This window comes from Mauremys mutica, chromosome 23 (assembly GCF_020497125.1).
Source record: "Mauremys mutica isolate MM-2020 ecotype Southern chromosome 23, ASM2049712v1, whole genome shotgun sequence".
NCBI lineage: Eukaryota > Metazoa > Chordata > Testudines > Geoemydidae > Mauremys > Mauremys mutica.
This window is the reverse complement of record NC_059094.1, coordinates 7,024,258-7,037,792: the sequence shown is the minus strand read 5'-3', so window position 1 is coordinate 7,037,792 and position 13,535 is coordinate 7,024,258. Positions and strand designations below refer to the sequence as shown.

Here is a 13,535-nt window from a genome sequence, read left to right as displayed (position 1 = left end):
TGCGCTGAGGGGAAATGTGGGATTTGCACATGCAGTTCGGGCAGCCATTTTGGAAACCTGGGTCTCCTGAGGTGCCCATTATAGAATCATAGAAATGTAGGGCTGGAAGGGACCTCAAGAGGTCATCTAGTCCAGCCACCTGGTAAACCTCCTAGACCGACAGGGATTTGTCCAACCTGGTCTTAGAAATCTCCATTGATGGGGATTTCACAACCTCCCTTGGAAGCCTATTCCAGAGTTTAACAAACCTCACAGTTAGAAAAGTTTTCCTGCTAACTAGCCTAAATCTCCCTTGCTGCTGATTAAGTCCATTACTTCTTCTCCTGCCTTCTGTGGACATGGAGAACAATTGATCGCTGTCCCCTTTATAACAGCTCTTAATATATCTGAAGACTGTTCTCAGGTCTCCTCTCCCTCTGCTTTTCTCCAGACTAAACATGCCCCGTTTTCTTAACCTTTCCTCACAGGTCAGGTTTTCTAAACCTTTTATCATTTTGTGGACTCACTCCAATTTATTCACTTCCTTCCTAAAGGCCGGCACCCAGAATTAGACACAGTTCTCCAGCGGAGGCATCGCCAGTGCTGAGTCCAGCGGGACAATTACCCTCCTGTACCTTACATACAACTCATACTGCCTAGCCGGTTATTCCCCATTTGGTAGTTCTGCATTCGATTTGTCCTTGCGAAGAGCAGTAATTTGCACTTGTCTTTACTGAGTTTCATCTTGTTGATTTCAGACCAATCGTCTAATCTGTCAAGGTCCTTTTGAATTCTAATCCTGTCCTCCCAAGTGCTTGCAACCCCTCCCATCTTGGTGTCATCTGCAAATATTATAAGCACACTCTCCACTCCATTATCCAAGTCATCAATGAAAATATTGAATTGTACTGGACCCGGGACTGACCCCTCCCAATTTGACAACCTTATATGATCTGAGCCTGCCCCTGCACGGGTGCCAAGTGCTCCCATTGCGTTCCTGCCCAGCAAGCTGCAGAAAGGGTTTCAGGAGCCCTTTGAGGTGCTGCAAAGGAGCAGCTAAAGCGTGAGGAGCCCAAACATACCCTAGGCAGGCCTGCATCAGGGACATTTACCAGGCAGAGAGTCTAAGGGGCAGAGATGGGGACCTAACCCCCCGAAAAAAATCTGGTTACAGACTGGGAGAGATCTAAGAACCTGGGGGCTGAGTTTTGCTGCAGTAGCAGCTTTGGGTGATGAAATGAAGGCAGCTAAAGCAAGCGGAAAGATGACGCAGTGATTTGTGCACCTTGGGAGATTGAGGTTTAAATCCCTGCTCCACCTCTTTCTTCCTCTGTGGCCTTGGGCAACTCACTCAGCTTTTCTATGTCTCTATTTCCCATCTGTATATTAGGGACTCACAGAGCTGAGGGAGGCTAAATACATGGAGGCTTTGGAGGCGCTCACAGAACGTGGTGACGTGAGTACGTAAAACAGAAGGAATTCATCAGTGACCTGCCAGGCCTCCTACACGAGTCACTTATTTGCTGTGGTTTGCGGGGATGTTCCTTGCTGGGGCTGGCTGTGGGAAAATCACTGTCTCCGTTTGGTTATTCGATGCTGCCAACTGGCTGGAATTAATTATTTGCAGATGAGGAGTAAATGCCACTGGATGGTTATCGGTGTGATTGTACGTTTAATTATTGGCTGAGTACTCTGCGCTTGCATGTGGCTGCCTGCAATATTGTTCAATGGCAATAAATTAAATAGAATTTAAAAAAAAAAACTCCCCATAGCTGTGCTTACGTTTCCTTTCCTCTGCCGGGTTACAATAAATGGAGTAGGTTGGATCGGTAACAATCTGTGATTATGGCTCTGTGGGTACCCGTCTTTCTGCACAGCGTACTGCCACTCCCATGCTATTCTTCCTGCTGGCACTGCTGCTACCATTTCAAAAGCTGGCTAGGAGGAGATAATAGTTCATATTTACTGTAACTGAGTATTGCATAGAAGGGCGAAGCAGGTAAAAGAGCCCACTCTGGTGGAAGCCAGGAGAGAAGGAAGGAAGGCTTAGTGGTTAGAGCACTGACCGGAGTTCAATTCCTGCTCTGACACAAACATCCCAGGCATGTCTCTTTGTGCCTAAAATGGGGATCCCATGTCAAAGATTGGGAGGCTCTCAATACTTACGGTAATGGGAGCTGTGTAAGAATGACAGGACACGTGGCGAAGGGCTTGTCTACATGGGATGTGAATGTACAGTGCACTAGTGTGCCGTGCAGTGACATCACGTGCAGACACTGCCACAGCACAGTGAATGTGCCTTGACGTGCTGCTTTTGGAAACAGGACTCTGTCAAAGCGCACTACATACTTTTAGTGGGCTGCGGCAGCGCGCACGGGGAACACTGCTGTACAGCAAGTGACTGTGCTATAGAGTCACACCCTGGCTTGCCGCATACTAATGTCCCCTATAGAGAAGCCAGAAGAGAACTGCACTGTGCAGTGAAACTTTTAAAGGAAATACCTGCTCCCACAATTATGCCTGCTTAATTAATCCAAATCCCCCTTTCCTTACAATGAAAGAGCAGTGTTTAACAGCCTGCCGCTATGCAGAAAAAGTGCTATTAAGAAATTCCCTTGAAACTGAACTGGGAGTAACTGGGACTAAGGGTTGTTAAGGCATGTCATACTGGGGCAAATGCTGCGATCCTTACTCAGCTTTTAACTCAGGCTAGGTCTGTCTACACTACAGCTTATGTCGGCAAAACTTATATCGCTCGGGGCAAAACTTATACCAACCCCCTTGAGCGACATATGTTACACTGACATAAGTGTTTGTGTGCACAGTGCTGTCATTGGGTGAGCATATGCCGCCGACATAGCTTATGCTGCTTGTAAAGGTGTTTTTTTATGTCAACAAGAGAGATCTCTCCTGTCGGCGTAGAGCATCTTAGCCAGACGCACTGCAGTGGCACAGCTGTATGGTGCAGCTACGCCATTGCAGCGCTGTCTGGAGAGACACACCCTTTTGAAATGAATGTTTGGCCCAAGTTCTGCTGATGGCTAGAAAGACCCGTGTTCTTTATGTTAATTAATCCTTTGTACTGGCTGAGCTGGGGGCACCTCGGAGCTCTTGCAGGTCTTCGTGTTGTAAAGAAAGGTTTGCTAAAAGCACTCGTGTGTGTGTAAACATCTCTGTCTTTTGCAAACCTTCCTCCATCATGCAAAGACCGACAATAACAAAACCAAGGCCATTTCATATGATTGGTATCAGATTAATAAAAACCTGCAGTTATGGCCCCAAATCCTATAGTAACATGATTGTTATGCTGAACAGTTTGAGACCAGCGTGAGTTTTGGCAATCCGCCCTCACGTCCATCCCGGGTGTGTTACTCAGTAGGGCCGTTTTGGACCTTTGGCTGCTTCTGGATGCCCAGATGACACTTTAGCACAGATGGCTTTGTGTTTTTCCATCTGTGCTTGGCTGGAAGGTTGCGGCTGCTGCTGGGGCATCTCGTTACAGTCCTCCGAGGCATTGCCTCCTCCAGATGGGGCAGTGCCAATGCCTTCCACCTCTTGGAATAGTCAGCTGGTGTTGAGCATGGTGGCCCACTCAGTAAGTGGCACTTCAGACAGAGAGAACTCAAAACTGCTGTAAGCTCCTGGAGGAGGTCTCAGGCGTTGGTTCTATTCTCCCCTGTTCAGGTTCATCTATGGCTCCCGTCACCACAGGATCTGAGCACTTTCCAGACACGCATTAAGCGGCGTAACTAGCAGCTGTCACATGTTTCTAATCCCCGAAGAGTGTCCAGGTGACCCATAGCTGAGCTGGTTCAGCACACCGTCCCCGGAATGACTGTGATGCTGGAGGTAGGGTTGTTCAGAGCATGGCATGTGGCCAGTCTCTGGACCCAGCTTCTCCCTGACGGCTCATCTGCACCACAAAGCTCTCTTGTACTAGGACTCAACTGGGAAGAGCAGAGTTAGCCAGTCCGATGCTGACCATGACTGCGTGGTGTCGTGTTCAGGCTCATTGTGGTTAGGCCCTGCCCCCAGAAGGTTGATCTACACTCAGGCTAACTTTTCACGCATGCTTTTATCCAGAGCTAAAGGTTCCCAGATGCTATAAAGTTGCTCCTACTAACTCTACAATCCTGAACCCCACACCCCTGCTCAGAATCCCACTCCATCAGCAAACCACTTCCTCTCATAAAAGGAAGGGTTTGAGATTTCCAGGAGAAGTCTCCTAAATGAATAGGTGCATAAACATTGATCCTGCTACAGACAAAAATATGCTGGAAGTTCCGTGTCTTCAGCCGCTATTTATCGCCCTATATTGATATTTTATGTGGCGCTTTGCTGCGCCAGACACCACAGCACTCGGCTTTAGCAGGCAGCGAACGAAACGTCCACGTTTTCGCGCTGCTCAGTTAATTTAGCCATCTGTCACCACCGGGCCTGAGAACGTGACGCAGAACCTGGGGCGTGGTCGGCTGAGGAAAAGCAGAAGGGTGCTCATCCTGCGCACTGCTTGTGGGTTGGGCAGTCCCTCGCCGGGGATCCAAATAAGCCCTTTGCTCCCACTGACTTCCACGGGAGTTGGATTGGGGTCTAATGCCGTAGTGGTGCTTCCTATGGACCTACTGGGTACCATTAACTATTTAGCTCCACTCAGCCCCTTCATCAGAGACAGAGCTGGAGTGGGAGGTTGAGCAGAGGACAGAGGACTGGCCCAAAAGGCTCATTCCGACAAGCTTGATTGTTCCATCATCTTCCCATTGTTTGTATTTCTCTTTTAAACTAACAAACATCGCACTGATTGACCTGCTGTCCTGTTGGCCAACCTCCCTGCTCTGGGGTGGGGCACAATGGGTGACAAAGCGCCTGCCGTAGGACTCTGCATGTACATCTAGATGCATAGAGTGTAAGTCCTGCTTAAACCACAGAGCAGCGTGACCTACCCAGGATCACACAGCCAGTCAGTCGCAAAGCCAAGAATAGAAACCAGGGGCTCTGACTCCCTGCGCTTCCCATTAGACTACACTGCCTTCCTGATAGACCAGTGCTTGGGAAATCCAGACTGCGGTGAATGCTGGAGATGGGAAAATTGGTGGGTGGGGGAAGGTGAGGGAAGGAGTGTTTATGCCGGGGGAAATGGGGAAGAAATCAGGCTGGAGTTCACAAGGCCTGCTGTTTTGCTTTTTGGTTGTCTGTCCATATCTGACTGTCTGTCTTGTTATTTTTAAGATCTTCGAGGCAGAGACCTCTCCCATACCATGCGCATGCAGCAGCCAAACCTGGCTGTGGCTTTTAGGTGCCACCAAAGAATCATTTCCTCAGGGGGCGTGTAGGCCAGTGGGCCACACCATGCAAGAGCAACAGGGGGTATTGCAGGAGCGACCCCAGGCCAGAGTCAGGGACAGGCCCTGGCCTCCCGGCATCATTTGTTAGTTAAACAGCTCTGCATAACCAGTGGCCACTAGTTCCGTCTTGCTGGCCTCTACAGGGAGCGGGTTCTCTTCAGGCTGGCCCTGCAGCTAGGGAGGTAGTCTAGTGTGGGGCCAGGCCCATCCCCCCCTTAAAAGGGTCAGTCACCCTGTGACAGGGCACCATTAAAACTGAGGGGTCTGGGGGGACGGCTGGAGGGGAGGGATCCTGGCTTGTGTCATTTGATGGATTAGGTCTCAGCCTTGGCACTGGAGCCTCCTCGGAAGTGGAGCCCAGAGGAAAAAGGAGCCTGGTGCATTTCCCCCTCATTAATCCCGACACTTCTGCTGTGCCCAGCACTGGCTCTGCAAACCAATGCACCATATTATCCCTGATTCTTTTGCAAAGCTGCCGCTCACCCTCTGTGACTAATAGCAAAAGCACTTACAGCTGTCTTCTTCCTCCATAAACACTTTGCTGACATAGCAGGCATAGACGAATCCAAAGAGCTTCAAAACAAAAACACAGAGAGAAAAGCCAATTATTTGGAACTCGAGAAATGTGAAACCAGACAGATAGTCAGGGTCAGAAGTAGCAGCAGTGGACACGGGCAGACTATCTGGAGCGAATAATCTATCAAGTCAGTTTAATCTCCTTATCTTGCTCACCAGTTACCTGCAAACAGATTTAGAAGGTTACAAATTTCTTAGTAAATTTCAATTTCACAAGCTGTTCATGTTGGGTGAAATTCAGAGGGCCCAGCACAGACCTGTCCATCCTCAACCCGATGGGCTAACGTGTAATTAACTATTATTAACCATGTCTATTACGGCAATGGCCCGGGACCAACTGAGAACGGTGTCCCATTGCGCTAGGTGCTGCACAAAAGTATAAGTGGTGCATAGGCTTGGTGCTTGGGTGACCAGACAGCAAGTGTGAAAAATTGGGACAGGAGGTGAGGGGTAATAGAAGCCTATATAAGAAAAAGACCCAAAAATCAGGACTGACCCTATAAAATCGGGACATCTGGTCGCCCTACCTGGTGCAGGTTTTCTGCATGGGATGAATTTTACCCTTTGGCTCTGTTTTCAACTCTGTTCATGGCAGGCAACAGGTCACCTAAGTCACATGGCATTAGTCCTGTCCTCTGATGGGATGGCCAGAAACCAGTTTAAGACAAACTGGTGCAACTTGTATGTTTACACAAGCGCTCAGCAGGTGAGTGGGAGGGGTATGTCCTAGCACCTTGGCCAGGTGGGTGCTGTGACATCAGTCCGCAGTGGGGGTGACAGGGAGTGCTCTTTTGGGAGAGAATTATGGGGTCTGATGGAGCTGGAAGGGTTGTGCCCCTGCCCCCAACACTTCAAATCCCTCCAGTTTGTTCTATGGAGCGGGAACTGGGGAACAAGGGTGGAACTCTCTTTGGTTCCAATATTTGCACTTCACGGGCTCTGTCTGCTGGAGACCCCATTGCCTGAGTCACTTACATCTGGACTGGAGGAAGCACTGGGGTCCTTGACTCAATGGAGGACAGGCTCATCACTGACCCACAGCGTCCTCAGAGGTGGCCTGCCGCATGGCGTGGCAAAGGCAGGAGCGGATTTCTCCAGCGGTGCTGCCGTGGGAGGGCTGTGCTGGAGACCAGGACTGAACTCGCAGGATACTACGCAGGGAGAGATCTCTCTGACCCGGCCAGGCCACACACCCTGCCTGCATGAGAGGCCAGTTGACCCGACAGGAAGCCTGCGATTAGCTTGGAGACGACAAGCTGCAGAGACTGATGGGGAGCAGGCCCTTCGCAAAGCTCACATGCCCAGTTCCCACTCCCCCCGAGTCCTGGCCCCACCCCAAATCAAAGACTGCTGCTGCCAAGGCTGGTAGAAGCCAGCCCAGGGCGTGTCTGGCAGATGTTTGCTGTCTCACTTGGACTGGGTCCGCCCTGTTGCCAGCTCCCCCATTGCCAGGCGGAGTCGTGAAGCAGCACTTGATGCACTCAACTTTTTTTTTTTTTATTGGGCTTGTCATTCATGAGGCTGCACGAGGGAGCCCTGCTGTTATTAATGGGGACATGGGGGAGGGCTGGGTGTGCACAAGTGTGCAATAAAAGTGCACCCGTTTTTAAACCCTGCCTTGCAGCTCTCCTTTAAAACCTTCCCTCCGGCATCCCCGAAAGGGGAGCGTGTCTCTCCGGCAATTACTTCTGCTTCCAGCCCAGCCAAGGACATGTTCACAATTGCTTAAACTCCTGGCATCTTTCTGCCTGGTGACAACTCACTAGCAGCTCTGGTGTAGGAAGCTGCCAGACGGGGAGATGAAAGCAGTGGCCTCAGTCCTCACGGTTCTGGGAACGTGTCGCTCAGCTCTTTTGTTGGCTCTCATTGTGAGTATGATTTCTGAGTCAACACTTCGCACACACGAAACAGCACATTTCGGGGGGGGGGGGGGGGGGGCTTTCAGGCACAGGGTCTGTCTGCTCCTCTGCTGTTCACACCTCGCGCACCACCAGCCCAGAGACGAGCTGATATGACACATTATATTATCAACATCGCCCCTGTAGCACGAGGCGCTAATGTACGCTAACACACCGGGAAGTCGCCAGCTGGAATGTGCCAGCCTCGCGCCCGCAGATATGTTAGTGCCTCAGCTGCATTCCTTTCTTCCACTCAGTTTACAATTCAAACTAAAGGCAAAGGAGTGAAGTTGGTGGTTTATAATCCATGCAGCTTAATGCTCATGGCTCTGTTATCGGCTAGGGCCGTGGTCCCCAACCTTTGCCGGGTGGTGGGCGCCGGACGACGAGCCACCGAGAAGTGGCGACGTCAGGAGGCATCGCTGCCAAAATGCTGCTGAAAATCAGCGGCATTTCGGCAGTGACGCCTCTTGATGACGCCGCTTTTCGGCGGCATTTTGGCGGATGCTTGTCCGCCGGACAGTACGCAGGTGCGCATAGATGCCCCGGCGGGCGCCATGGCACCCGTAGGCACTGTGTTGGGGACCACTGTGCTAGAGTGAAATTTACCAGGTGCAGAGGAGTTAAGTGTGCTTTGTGATGGTCTTCTGTATAAGGGTGAATTCCACCCCAGATCTTTAAGTAATTCCCCCACACCTCTTGCTATTATTCATTCCACGATTTAACTGGGGACTAGAGATACATTTACCAGCGAAGAACACCCCGAATTGCTGTTTTCGTATTTTTTAAAGATCAGTACCAGTTCCCACCACACCTCCCCATTTCACTTTGAAAATAACATGGGCCCAACAGCCTCTAAGTGGTGGCTTTTGGGAGCGGGAAGGGATTGAAATGACTTCAGCCACCGTAGGTGCCTAGCTCCCACTGATTCCAAAGGGAGTGAGTCGCCTAAATACCTTTGAGGATGTGGGCTGATCACTCTACAGCATTTCAGCTCCTCAAGAGGTTTCTGTGGGTGCCACAGATGCGAGGGTATCATACCATAACACAATGGTACATCACAGCTGAGTGGAAATGGAGGATTTTTACTTTTTTTTTAAAATGTGTTTAAAATTTTTTTTTTTTAAATGCATAGCCCTTTGCCCAGTTTTACTTGACATCCATTAAGAGCACGACCCCCTCTGGGGGTAATCCCGGTGTGTCAAACTTCACCCTGTTGGTTTATGTTGAATGGAATCACAGCTGCATTATGCACACTTAAAGGGGATCCTTAATAAGGACAGGCCCAGAACCCCAGTTCTGGAGGGCAAAGTCTCCTGTGTCTTTTGGGGAAGTTCTGATCCAGATTCAGTTCTGGGCTTGGCTTTAGCACAGGCCAGAACTAGAACACATTGAATCCAAATGCTCCAGAACTTTGGGGGAAATTTGGATTCAGACACAAATCCCATGTCTCAGCCTCCCAATCCTCCACCTTCATAAATAATGCTAAGTTTGTGTTTCTGTAGGGGTCCCTCACCCCTGAAATGCAGCTGACTCTGGGCTGCAGTGTTACAGCCATTCAGCGCTAGCGATGGTACAGGGTAATTTCTGGGAAGGTCAGTAACAGATGACTGGCCAGGATATGTTCTCAGTGAGCTGGCTGGCTCTCGATTGCCCTGCGCTGTGTGTAGCCATCTAGGAACACAGGAATCTACCCCATGGCACAGTGTGCAGATCACCTCTTTTCACCCTGTACAAGTGCAGGGTAAGGGAGTGTCAGGCCCACTAAGGGCATGTCTACACTGCAGTCACCGGTGTGACTGATTTGATCAATTAGCTTGAGTAACACCAGCAGTGAAGACTTGGGGGCACAGGCTGGCCCTACCCACCTAGGACCACGGGTACCTACTCAAGCAGTGGTCGCCTGGGCTGCTGTGGCTTCACTGCTGTTGTTATTGGAGCTGGCTAGATCACAGCTATCTCGGGTATGGCTACACAGGCTGCAATCATACCAAGACAAACCCTTACTCTGGTGGCGTTACATTGGGTTTACACCCAGTAGGCTTGATTCTCTTCTCACTTGAAACCAGGAGTAACTCCCATGGAGTCAAATCTTGTGCATCAGACCCAGGATCTTTGCTATTCCTCACTCAGGAATCACACGGGAGGGACACGAGATCCGAGGCAAACCCTGGCTCCCCTTACCGCAAGGAATATCTGCATGGCGCTGCTCACTACCTCGATGTACTGGTAATCGAGCAGGCATCCGGTGACAGTGATGACGTGATGGTCCTCGGGGGCCAGGTTTGAGTTCATCACCGGTGTCACCAGGCAGCCGGGCCCATTCTCCATCCACCACGAGCGGTGCAGCGAGGTATTGAAGGTCATGATGAAGTCCCGGTCCTATGGGAGAGGAACATGGGAACACAAGCACAGCGTCAGGCACCCCCTTTCTGCAGGAACCATTCCCCAGGAGAGGGCACTCCTGATTCCCGGGGTAGGATGGTGTTGGTTGTGAACATGCAGAGCCTCTATTCAGGGTGGCCACTAGGAGGCACCCAGCGAGGAAGTAAGGATCTGTGTAAGCAGAAAATAAAGACAGTCTCGCATTCACTCTGATCGCTGTGTCCTGGTTCTCTGTAATTGCTACATGGTGTCAGTGGAGGGATTCGAACCCACGTCGCCACATGGAGACAATGGCACCCAAAACAAAACCATCAAAGGCCTGATTTTCAGAGGTGTGGAGCCCTCCCAACTCTCGGTGAAGTCAGTGGGAGCTGCAGGTCCACTCCCCAAAGCAGCGCCAAGAGGAACAAGGCTTCACAGGGGAAGGGACCCGTAACCCACTCAGTGTAATGCTCTGCCCCCTCATGCAGTGGCTGGGTCACAGACGGGCTGACGAGCCTGCTACAGCATCAGCCAGCAGGCCTGGGCCTTTCAGTGCAGGCAGTAGCGGCTCAGGCATTACAGTCCAGAAAGCCCATGTTCTAACCCCGCTGGTGCCACGCCCTGCCCCACGGGACGGAGCGTTAGAGTACCATCCACACGTACTTCTGCACCGAACGATGAATCGTATTCGTATAGCGCATCGCTACTACATCTCTCCGTGCATCCCCAATCTGATTGATTAATAATTAGCAGCGCCGCGGCCCTTCTCTAGCATCTTCTATTCACGGATCTCAGTTTAGAGCAGTTCAGGAATTTAGCCTTATAACCCCTGTCAAATGGGGAACCTGGCCACGTTCTGCTCTGCCACGTTCTGCTCTCTGTCTCATCAGCGTAAATCTAGAGCTATTTCCCTGGAGTGACTCCACAGTCACACACGTTACTATGCACAGAGTCGGTCCAGAGACGTTAGCTGACTTGCCCAAGGCCACACCGAGAACCCAGGGCACAGCAGGGATGAGACCCAGGGACCCCAGCTGGTGAGAACCAGAGGAGCTCCACTGACTTCCATGGGGCTCTGTCGATTTACACCAGCTGAGGACTGAGCCCCTTGTCTCCAGCCAGCCAGCCCTGTGCTCCCATTTCCTCCTAAAGGGCTCCAGCAGCACCGGAGAGGGGCAGCTGCATGCTGTACAATCACTGCGCATGCAAGCGCCTGGGAGCTGAGGACACTGCGGCATCTTTGAGATCCCAGCAAGCCCCAGGATTAGTTCCTTTGCGCAAGCAGCACCTGTACCTCCAGCTGTGCAAAGGGACCATTGCAGGTTCTCTCAGCACTGGCTACACCAGTGGTCCCCAAGCTTTTTTGTCTGGCGGGCGCCGGATGACGAGCCATGGAGGACTGCGGCGGAGGACGAGCATCTGCCAAAATTCCGCCGACAAGCGTCAACGTCAACAGGTGTCACTGCTGAAATGCCACCGACAAGTAGCGTCATCCAGAGGCGTCGCCGCTGAAATGCTGCCGAAAATCGGCAGCATTTCAGCGGCAACACCTCTGGATGACGCATCTTGTCGATGGCATTTTGGCAGATGCTCATCCACCGGCCAGTACGCGGGCACACTTAAACACCCCGGTGAGCACCATGGTGCCCATGGGCACCGCGTTGGGGATCCCTGGGCTACACCATGCAAAACTCACAAGATAGCCAGAGCACATGTAACGCCGACAGACCCTGGTCATCGACGGGCAGGATCAAACCGGGGACTTCTGGAGCTTAGTGCATGAGCTGCTACCACATGAGCTAAAAGCCAACCAGCTCTTAGCTCAGGCTGGAGAGCACACTCATGTCACTCTCTCTAAATCAGGGGTGGCCAATCTGAGCCTGAGAAGGAGCCAGAATTTACCAATGGACATTGCCAAAAAGCCACAGTAATACGTCAGCCCCCCCTCCCCGCCCCCCCAGCCAATCAGCAGCCCTGCCGATCGGCGCCTCCCCCTCCCGCCCCATGCCGCCTGACCGCTGCGATCAGCTCTTTCGCAGTGTGCAGGAGGGTCTGGGGTGGAGGAGCAAGGGTGCAGCAGGTGAAGGAGGGGGCGGGAAGGAGCAGGGGCCTTGGGGTAAGGGGTTTAGTGGGGGCAGCCTGGGGTTGAGCAGTGGAGTGTTGGCACCTGTAGCTCCGGTCCCGGAGTCGGTGCCTATACAAGGAGCCAAGCCACATGCTGGCCACCCCTGCACTAAGTCACCTCGGTGCCACCAGAGACAGAACACGGCACCCAGCAGGTGTGTGGGTGTAGACATGCCGACTCACCCCTGCGGCGCCTCCTGCTGGTGACTCCTGGGAATTAGCTCTTTTCCTGCCAGGAGCGCCCTCTGCAGGCCGGTGATCCGCCTGTCCTCCGGCCCCCCATGTCCCTCTCTGGACCCCGGTGCCCTTTTAACCAATCTGGGTCTCCCCTCCCTGGGGAACCCCCAACCCACTATCCCCACTTTGCCTCAGTTTTGGCTACTGCCCAGTGTCCATCTAGCCCCCACGTCCTGGGGCAGGCTGCAGTATCAGCCACTCGTCATAGGCAAAGGGTTTGGACCTGCTGCCTTGGCCTACCCCTGGGCTGCCCTCTGCAGCTCCCAGAACCTCTTGGCCTTCTGCTAGGCCGCAGCCTGGGGCTTTCCAGGCTGGAGCTCCCCAGCTCCTCTGCCTTTCCCCAGCCCTGCTCCACTCAGGTACCCTGGGTCCAGCTTCCTACAGCCAGGCCCTTCTCCCTCTACAGGCAGAGGGAGACTGTTTGGGCTCCTGGCTTCCCTGGCCTTTTTATACAGGCCAGGTGTGGCCCAGCTGCGGCCGCTTCCCCAATCAGCCCAGCTTTTAGAGCTGCAGCTCTTAAGCCCTTTCCTGGGCTGTTTTAAGCCCCAAAGGGCAGGAGTGGATAACCACCCTGCTACAGTGGGTTACACAGGGACACTCAGCACCTGGAGAACCAGCACCATAACACTCCGGCAAAGCCCCTGGCCAGGTCCATTTCTTGGTTCTGAGATGCAGATGGATTCTCCTTCTCCCCGGCATGGTTTGATTGCACTGGGCAGCACAGGACACACAGACCCCCACCACGAAGACTTTGTTCCTGGGTTTCTCTGCCTGGTAAGCCCATTAACATGCTTTGGGGCTCTCCATGGTTGATCTCCCTGAGCTTTCAGATCTCTGCTTCATACACAGCAGGCCTGGCTCTACAAGACACGGCTTTGGGCTGTCACCAAGGGAAGGATAAGATGCTGCTTCTCTAATCCTCCCAGCCCAGCACCTGCACCCGCCTGATAGCAGACTCGCAAGATGCAAAGCTGAAATTCAATAGAGCCAACGATACGTGGGCTGGGGCACC

The 13,535-nt window shown here is 52.3% G+C and overlaps 1 protein-coding gene across 1 annotated transcript in view; it reads right to left on the bottom strand.

The window, feature by feature from the left end:
• Nucleotides 1–13,535, bottom strand: part of NKAIN1 (sodium/potassium transporting ATPase interacting 1) — a 206,391-nt gene that overhangs the window by 31,749 nt on the left and 161,107 nt on the right. Inside the window, exons 4-5 of the mRNA XM_044998176.1 lie at nt 9,980–10,177; nt 5,834–5,894 (exon numbers count right to left, since the gene is read on the bottom strand). Coding sequence (XP_044854111.1) covers nt 5,834–5,894; nt 9,980–10,177 — 259 coding nt within the window. The remainder of the gene's footprint in view (nt 1–5,833; nt 5,895–9,979; nt 10,178–13,535) is intronic.